Source organism: Cygnus atratus, chromosome 2, assembly GCF_013377495.2.
Source record: "Cygnus atratus isolate AKBS03 ecotype Queensland, Australia chromosome 2, CAtr_DNAZoo_HiC_assembly, whole genome shotgun sequence".
NCBI lineage: Eukaryota > Metazoa > Chordata > Aves > Anseriformes > Anatidae > Cygnus > Cygnus atratus.
In genome coordinates, this window is record NC_066363.1 from 108,927,944 (window position 1) to 108,937,743 (window position 9,800).

The following is a 9,800-nucleotide window of genomic DNA, read 5'->3' on the forward strand; positions in this document are numbered from 1 at the left end:
CAAGAGACAGGCTAGGACCGGCGAGGAGGAGAGGCCAGGGTGTGAGTGCTCCCTGAACAGTGCCTGGGCACCTGCATTCAATGGCAGAAGCCACTTCTGATACTGCTCATGGGAAAAAAAAAAAAAAAAAAAAGAAAACACCTCAGAGGGTCTGGATGAGATTTATCGGTGTGCATTACAATCCCCAATCCCTTTCCAGGGGTCAGATCAAGCAACACTCAGTTAAACCTGAAAACAAGGCATCATGTTGCTGCATGAGATGGCAGAGATGCTGGTACATGCAGCGTTTTCCAAACTGTGTGCTTGATGACAGTTTTGGAAAGCTGCATGCCATTGTGCAGGAAGCCATGTTGTGTTCACAGCCTGAGCCTGCGTCCCGGTGTTGTTTAGAGGTGCAATTTCTTGTGTGCTTTCTATGCAGGGTGCAAAAGCTTTTGATCAGTCACATCTGTACTGCCATGAAAGTGCTCTGTGCCAGCTGGAAGTTGTTTCACTGAAGAATGAGAGGCAGCTGTACCAACAGATTAATATTTTGCCAATGCAGGCTGACCTGAGAGCCCTTGCAGCCTGCCTTGGCCTGGTACAGATCTGCCTTCAGCTTCGTCAGCTTCTCCATAACCCGTGTCTGAGAGACAACACTCTATAGGAAAACTGGAGCTGGCTCCTGTAGATCTCTCTCCTCTCATTTTGTAGGCTTTTGGTTGGCCACAGCAAGGAGAACACCATGACTTACGCCTCTTTTTTCTCTCAGTTCTAGGGAAAATCCGAACTGCGGTGGGCAGTGCCCAGCTCCTAATGGCCCAGAAATTTTACCAGTTCAGAGAACTTTGTGAAGAAAACCTGGTATGTAACTTTTCTGATAAATACTGTTGTGTACCTCTTACTACCAGAGGAACTGCCTCTGCAAACAAACACCTAAACTAGACATTTTCTGACAAGCAGGGTCTACAACTTCTTGCAGTAAAGGCCTTGACGTGAATTTGAGAGTAACACTGTCAAACTCAGTGGAGTCAGCATGAGTTTTGCTAATAGTTTGAGATCCTTAAAACAAAGAAAGGCAAAAAGCTTTGGGTGAGGTTTCACTGAAGTTCTGCTGCTAGGTCAGTCCCTTCACCTCTGAGTTCTGGTTGTTGTGGGCATGGAGATGCTTGGGTGCCTTCTTGAGGTCTTTCAGGGTGGACCAGATGTCTCACATAATCCCAATGCTGCCTGTATAAGAGGCAAAGAGCCAGTATGTTATAATAATTATTACTGTATGCAACTGGTATATGCTACTGCTATTATTAGTAGTATTTGCTATTTTTATGCCATTAATATTGGTAGTATCACAATTATATTCCTGATAATAAATGAATAATATATTTCATACCATGTACCTAAAACAGTATTCCCTAAAACACAAGCACTTATAAAAGTTTTTGAAATTTTTAATTAACAGTTTTGCACAATAGATACATTTAATCCCCAATTTTGGCATAAATTCCTAGAAGCACAGAAAGCACAGATTGTCATGCTCTACCATCACAGAATGGGGAAAGCAAACCCTGTGGTACTCGCCACAATGGGGTGGCCGTCTTCTACTCCATTTAATGCACCCCTGAAAATCCACACCCAAACCAAAATCTGCCTGGAGTGAACAAATGCAACAGAAATAATTTCTTTCTGAATAAGCCTTCCAATTCTTAATAGAAAAAAAATGAAAAAAAAAATATGTTTGTGCATCTTGTAAATAAAAGCCAACAATGAGCAACCTGCTAGTGTCAAGCACTGAAAAACTAAGAATGAAGGTATTATCTCCGTTCTTCGTATGCATCTGAAAATATATATTTTATTGTTTTCTACAGTCGCTGCTTTGGTGGTATAACCATGCTATCAAAATCACTTGTCAGTGTTGAGGTGAAAATCACAAATAGAAGTATCCTAAGCAAAACTTAGGATATTCTCAGGTTTGTTGTTCCTGAGGTGAGGAAGAAAACCTAAGCACAAAGTGACACTTGAGCCATGTAAAACAACATTTGGGGGGGCTAATAATAATTTATTTATGTATTTATACACTTCACATATGCCTACTGCACGTGCAATATTTCCAGAGCTCACTGTGTTGGGCTCACTAGGCAATGAGGATTCCTCTTGAGGCCCGTGAGCTTGAAGGTGAAGATGAACTGAACCCACTTGCAAGCCCTGCATGGCACATCCAGCGTGGTGCAGCTGATGTGTTTGGTGCAGGGAAAGAGGTACCCTGGCTGTCCTGCCTCTCTCAAGGTCCAGGGCCTACCAGCTGTGGGCCAGCACTGTGTTTGGCATATCACTCTTCCCAAAAACGAGCCTGAAAAAAAAAAAAAAAAGTAGATTGCTGTGCTTCTGCATGTTTTCTTCAGAGCTTTTCACCCTGCAGAGATTATTCTTGTCCAAAAAAAAATAAAAAATGGCCTGAGGTGTATGACAGGCAATTTTACCTGAAATGGTGTATTTTTGTAGCCCTTAGATTCTCATTGTGTGGGAAAAGTGTTTGTGCATCTGTCCATCACTATTTGTACATGCAGCAACAGTACACTTTCACAGGTCCCAGTCTTCCTACAAGCATCAATATCATGGGGAACCCTTCCTCATTAAAGTGAAGAGGAGGCTGGCAATCAATTTCAGTGTTATCAGGATACCACCCTCGAACCCACTGGTGGTGCCCAGGAGCCCATGGGGGCACAGTGGCTTGATGCTGCCACAGACCCTTCGCAAATAAAAACCCAGTCGGTGCTCTGTTGTTTCTCCCTCTGTGTCTCCTTGATGGCTCTCTCTGCTGAAACTGCTTTGCTAGCAAGATTTGTAACCATTTGCACAAATGCTTTACATTAAGAAGTACTAAAGCCCAACTGTTTTTTTTTTCTTCTTCTGTTGTACAGAATCCTAATGCACATCCACGGCCGACCTCCCAGGATTTAGCAGGGTTTTGGGATATGCTGCAGTTGTCCATAGAAAATATTAGTATGAAATTTGATGAACTTCATCAGTTAAAGGCCAATAATTGGAAACAGATGGATCCTCATGACAAGAAGGTAGAACATTGTAGATTTTGTATGCTTCATTTAAAACCCTGCACAAATACTGGACAAATTAAATAGGCCTCTGTGTTACAGCGTTGACGTTAAAAATGTGAAATGAAGCTCATATCAAATTAATTTCATTGTAATGACAATGTTTACATAATAATCATCTGGGATATTATCTGTAATATGTTTCAGGCATATTTTTAAACCAAATCTGTCTTTGTGAATCGGATAATGGGAATGTGGTACTTTGTTAAGCTTTACATTTAATCATAATTAGATGATCAATCGTTGGAAGGAACTGCCTTATATATTGATTCTTAAAATTAAATAAATCACATTTACGGTTCATATTATTGCATATAGCAAGAGTTCTAGGTTGTGTTACTGAAAAAACTAGGGAAGCACTGTAACCATCACTGACTTTGGTAACCAGATTACAAACAGAGCAATATCAAAAATATGCCTTCCAAAATGTCACATGAAAGAACTTCCACATCTTTTTTGTTGTTGTTGTTGTTCTTTTTTAGTTTGGTTGGTTGGTTTGGTTTTTGTTTGTTTGTTTGTTTGTTTTTAATGGGTGATTTCATAAACAGGTCCACTTGGCTGGTAGTGCTGTTTATCCAAGAGAGTATAAAATCATCTGGAGCCTTGGGGTTTTTATTTAAATGTAGTCTTCTTCTGTCACCATGAAAAAACAACCACATCTCCAAGTGTGAGCCACATTTCACTTCCCATTCTCATTCAGCACCATTGCCTTATTTTTCTCCTCACGATCCACATCAAGACGAACAGCACTGGGGTGAGCCAAAATACACAAATGTTTCAGCAGGTACTTAAAAGGCAGGCCTGTTCCTAGAGGAACCAACAGTCTAATGCCCTGCCGCACTCCTGTAGATATGTAATGTGATGGCTGACTCTCCATTAGACTTTCTGTGGCTGATCTGATACCAATGAATAGAGCAAGCAGGTAGGGACGCCAGAAGGAGGGGGACAAGACCTACAGGTACAGTGGCTCAGCCATGTGTCTGGGCCCCCCGAACTCATGGTTAGCTCGCTTCAGATGACCAAAGCGGTGTTTTCTTTTGGACAGATAACAATAACGATAACGAACCCCGTTAATCTTGCAGCAGGAAGTTTGCAAAGGCAGTGCTGGTAGCACTCTCCCTCCTCCGGTCAACACTAAATACTCATTCATTCCTGACTTAGCAGTGCCATGCTCACACCATTTGTGCACACCTAGTGTTTTGTAGGGGGATGCATGGGAATGTGTTTTCCTAGCCCAAGGTACTGAAGGCAAGTCATTTTCTTATCTTCTTTTTTTATTTTTTTCCAATATCTGTCAGAAAAGGAAGTTAAAAACGCCAAACATGCATGCACAAAAATGCTGGTGTATGGTCTTTAGATAAGCTTTCGTTAGCTTATCTAGTCAAGTGGGTAGGCCGAGTGTTTTTAATTGCAGCAGTAAGAAACGACAGCTTTCCTTAAAAAACTGTGCCTTTTGTTTGCTTCTGAAAAACATTTCAAAGAGTTTCCAACAAAAAGAAGACTATAACGGGTTAAAGGAAGTTAAGTAGTGCTGAAGAAAGGGACCTACCGTAGGCAGGTAAAGATTACACATTTTAAAGAATTACATTGACTATGTTCCTGGTTCAGTGAGCATTTGTCTATGATTCTAAATGAAACAGAACATTTCATTTCTTAAAAAGAAAAAGGAAAGAAAAAACTTTCAGTGGAATTGATATTTGCAATTGCCTTTGGCCTTTGCCATTGGGTCCTTTTTAAGCAGCATAGATTAATCCTTGGATGGAAGGAAAAAGCAAAGTATGAATAAGTGTAACTAAGCACCTTTATCTTTCAAGCCGTGGACGCTGTTGTGATCAGCATGAGAGAAAATGCAAGGGCAGAATGGGACCTTTGTAGTGTGATAAAATCCCTTCGTTCAGAGGCCGTGTTCACAGTTGGAAGGGGATGTAACTTAAAAGACAATCTAATTAACTTGACAAAGTCTTTGTGGACGCCTGAAATTCAGGCCTGAATACACTTTTCTTTTTCAGGAGAGATCCCGCTCTGATTTTTTTTTTTTTGTACCCACGCACCAGGCTGTACATAAAAGTCCTCCTTGTCAATCGCGTATCTGGAGCTAGCCGCCACCGTGATGATTAATGCATGTTCTCTTCATGGTGTTCAATTTTTTCCTACCAGTTTTTCAAGCTAGAGGTGGCTGTAGTGTGGCATGCCTATTTAGCAGGAGGCCAGGGTTTATACGAGCTTGCACAGGCAGACCTGAAGCGGGGGATTTGGGGGCAGGCTACTAAGTTTCTATGAAAAATGTACGTGAATATCTGGTTCTGTTGCTATTTTTTTGACGGTTATCACCCTGATGCACCAACCGCACGCAGGCAGCTAGGTGACAGCCGCAGGTGGGATGCCGAGCCCACCGCATCTCAGCGCTGCTGCAGGACCACCTCGCGCTGCCTCGGTGCCGTTTTTGGGGGGTGAGGTGACGTGCACATCTTGGCCCCGTCCCGGCGGTGCCGGCTGCGGTCAGCCGGGCTTGTTAACAGAGCTGCAGGAGCCGGGGCCCCCCGGGGTCGCGCTGCCGAGAGCGGGATTTATTCCTCAGCCGCGTGAAGCAGTGCCGGTGGTACGAGGCCGCGCCTGAGACGCTCTCCTCTCTAGCTCAGTTTCTAGCCAGTTCACTGAAGACTAAAGGGCAGATAGGAGCTAACAGACCGTAGGTAAAATGTGTGTTCTAACTACTGACGCGTCCTAGTTTTTCCCGCCTTTCCCTGAGAAGCTGTATAATGCCATTAACCTTCTGCTTTGATCAGGAGAGAAGGGTCCCTCCTCCAGTGCCAAAGAAGCCATCGAAAGGTCAGGTGCCGCTCATCCGGGAACGCTCTCTGGAGAGCTCGCAGCGTCAGGAGGCCCGGAAGCGGCTGATGGCTGCCAAGCGCGCGGCGTCCGTCCGGCAGAACTCAGCCACCGAGAGCGCCGAAAGCATTGAGATATACATCCCCGAAGCCCAGACCAGGCTATGAAGGGATCCGACCAGGAGGACTCTCTCTGGCAAGACAAGTCTCCTGTACAATCTGCCCCTCTAGGCTCCTGCTCCAGGTCACCACCACCGAGTATTTGTACCTCCTCCTATCTCTGCTCTCTCCCCCTTCCCCTCCCTCCCCTCTCTCTGTACACAGTCCCGGTGACCCTGATGAATCCCACTGCCGTGGCATAGTTGTCGGTCCTCCAAGAGGTGTCCTCTAACCACCCTTGCTTCCTGAAGGTTTGCCCATGTCATCACGATGCTTTGTCACACATGTACTGATGCTGCCACCTTGCCTCATGTAAACGAGTGCGATCCTCTTTCTGTTTGAAACCAGTAAACGCGGCGTTCAGACTCCCATGCACACGCGTTCCTGTACAGTAGGCGCTCCATTTAACCCACTCACGACCTTTAGTTGATCTAAAGCTAGCCTGTTACCTAGTGTACAGCAATATCAAACCGCAGGGGATTTTGGAAATTTCAGTCACGCAGGGTGATCCTTTTGGACTCTGCCGTCTTCCTCATAAAAGATGAAAGGAGCTATGACTCGGATTCCCCTCTTTTTATTACTTTTTTTTTTTCTAAAGCAGATGGCGCACTTTATTCTAAACCTCCGAATCACACCTTCTCACCTGAATTTAAGGAGTCACAAAGCGGGGGGAGAGGTTGGGGCGGGAGTGGGGAGGGAGGGTAGAAACACAGAGCTGGGGGTGAAAAATGGAAGCATATCCTGCAGGTGAGATGGCAAGGGATAGAAAAGATCCTGTGGAAAGATGCCTGCACACTCACAGCTGCACAAACTGCCTCATTTTTATTTCATCAATCACTACTTAAACATTTCAATCAGCAGAAGATTGTAAATTCGATCTTCCAGGGAAATAATCTATTTTGAAAGGCAATAAAAGAGTGAAAAGGAAGGAGATAAGAAGCAAGGACAGTTGAAGATAATATAAAAGAAGGATTTTCTTGTCCAAGTATTAAGAGTTTTTAAAATTGTACTGTACTGTCAATTCCTCTTGTATTGTATTGTATGGATTATATTGGTTAAAAAAAAAAAAAAAAAGAAAAAAAGAAAAAAAAAAGCTTGGTTTTGTTGATGTCTTACTCTTGGTGGGACTATCCGATCTCAGATGTACACGCAGCCACACACCAACACCTGTAAGCAAATTGTTGTACACAGAGCCTGCGATGCTTCTCCAGGCGAGGCTTTGCTTTATCCACAGCTGGTTGTATGCTATCGTGCAGACTGCTTATCACCAAACGGTCCGTATCTAGGAGTAAGTTTCTAAATCAGTCTCCTCTTAATAGTATAAAGTACCTATCTGAACAAGAACAATAAAGTATTTTTCACAAGTTATGGGATCAATATGAACTTAATTTCTTTCCATGACAAGCTTTCCTACCCCCGCTCCTGCCATTGTTTTGCAATCACGAAAAATATGCATCCCAAGTAGCTCATTAATACCGGGGGTAAATCACAGACAATAGGGCTGGGGAGGAGTGGGAGCGGTCGGCCCTGCTCGCCAGCCCCCCAGCTGCCCCCCAGCCGAGTTGGGGGCTTCTGCCCGCTCAGTTGCGGGAAGCTCTCGTGCCAACACAAGGAAAGCTGTGCCCCGTGTGCCAACGACAACAAGGTATGGGTGTGGGTGTGCGCACGCGTGCCTCCCTGGCACCTGCTGGGGACAGCAGAATTGGGGACAGTGGGTTTGGCCAACGCGGCTGTGCCCAGGCTCCCGGGGGTGATGCTGTCCGGACTGCTCTGTGGTCCCCATCCATCACCTGGGGCACCTGCAAGAGGAAGGCGGCCTTCTGCTCCTGCTGGGGACAGGCTTAGGGACAGCCACCCCCATGGTGGGGCACGGTGTGCACTGAGGGCAGCAAACCAGCGCTGGCTTCCTACGCCCTTAGCTGTTAAAAGCTGGCCCAGCCTCTGCGACATCCTACCGCAGGGCTGGCAAAATCCTGCAGCTCGCATTTCAGAGCATTGGAAATTGTCATCGAAAAGTGAAACTCGTGCTAAAAGTATTCATCGAGGTCATGCCAGACAGCTTCTTTTCCTACGACATCATAGCCAGGTGCTAATTTAATTTTACTCAAGAAAATAGGAGAGGTAATGGGTTCTGGCACCAAGTATTTTCACGAGAGCGTACTAAAACCACTAGAGAATTTGCTACCTCTCAAAGCCATTGATATCTGAGCTATGTCTTTATAAACAGGGCACAAATACTTACTGCTGTGGTTTACAAGATAAGGGCTAATAATTTAATATATAAAAGACTTTTAACTAGAGTAATCGGAAATCCAGTGTAACCCTAGAGTGCTTTGTGTTATAGGAGCTTTGAAAGGTTTGACCCGCTCAGCGTTCGAATACCTGTGTGTTTGCTAGTTTTGAAACACTTCATTTGACTTTTAGCAGCAATGAAACATCACCGTGTTTGCAGTATATACTAGTGCCAACTGCCACTTTTGAGCATATAGTCATATTAAGTATTAATTATTTGGAACTCATTTGTACTGAGGTATACAAAGCTGTATCCAGGTGAGAGTCCACATTCACAGCTGTGTTTCAGATTATTTAGTTTTGTGGATGTTTTATGAAAGATGAGTTAAGATTTTGGTTGACAAGTGGCTACAGAAATTTATACCTAGCAAGTGCCCCCCTAAAAAAGCAGAAAAGGGAAGACTATCTAGTCTTTTATGAATTATTGTATTTGTATATCACAGAATATTTTTCTTATATATTTTAAATGAATCTATTCTTAGCTGAATGCCTGTTAGATCATTTGGCTCTGGAGAGAGAATTGCAATGTTTGCTTAGTTTTTTAGCAAAATTTTAAAAATACAGCCAAGACCAGTTAATATAAAATATAATACTTCTGCCCCTAGAATGCCACGAGTTAACCACTTGACTCATTTACCAGTACTAATGCACAAATAGTATATTTGCTGTATCATCTGTTTTAGTATAATTTGTAACTATTTGTTTTTAGTCTAACCTGCCCAGTGTAAATTAAAAATGCCTATATTCTGTTTCACTTTCGTACTAAAGTATTTCTTTTTTTTTTTTTTTCCTTGGGGAAATTTTAGAAAAGGTTGGTTTTGTCTCCTGCTTCAAAAGTTAAAAAGAAAAAAAAAAGTATTTATTATATTTTTTGCAGATGTTTCCATAAAATTCTCATAATCTTTTTGTAAAGAAAGATGAAGAAATGGATTAAAGATTTTTAATATTTGAAAAGGTAAATAGAAATAATTTATTTGTAATATATTTCAGTTTATTTATTGGTGTTCCCTTAATGCTTTGATGTGCACTATCATTTTAATTTGAACTGTATCTTTGTGAATTTATTGGGTTTTTCTGGTTGTTTCTTTTTTTTTTTCTTTTTTTTTTCTTTTTTAAAGGAAAAAGGTCAAATGCATATTTTAAGTAACTGGAATGTAAATCACTGGCCTACCTGCATTCCCAAACATGATTTTAAAAATGTTTTTGATTTGAAACAAAAGACACAAATTTGAAAGCCTTTAGACAGAGGAGAGTGTTTTTATGGCTTAATGATTTGGGTTTTCATAGGATTATCTATCTAGTTTGTGTGTGGACAGGAAAATGTAAATAGATGAATGTTTCCCATAATGTAAAAAGAGCAAATTAATAAAATAATTAATGCACTACTTGTAAGAGCTGTGGGTTTTCAATACAAATTCACTCTCCCGGAACC

At 42.5% G+C, this 9,800-nt stretch overlaps 1 protein-coding gene across 4 annotated transcripts in view; it reads left to right on the forward strand.

The window, feature by feature from the left end:
* DLGAP1 (DLG associated protein 1) overlaps positions 1 to 6,248 on the forward strand; it is a 136,635-nt gene extending 130,387 nt beyond the window's left edge. For all 4 annotated transcript variants that reach the window (XM_035564147.1, XM_035564148.1, XM_035564150.1 and 1 more), the window contains 3 exons: positions 752 to 843; positions 2,898 to 3,050; positions 5,876 to 6,248. In XM_035564147.1, the coding sequence (XP_035420040.1) occupies positions 752 to 843; positions 2,898 to 3,050; positions 5,876 to 6,085 (455 nt within the window). In that variant the 3' untranslated portion in view covers positions 6,086 to 6,248. The remainder of the gene's footprint in view (positions 1 to 751; positions 844 to 2,897; positions 3,051 to 5,875) is intronic.
* The last annotated feature ends 3,552 nt before the right edge of the window (positions 6,249 to 9,800 follow it).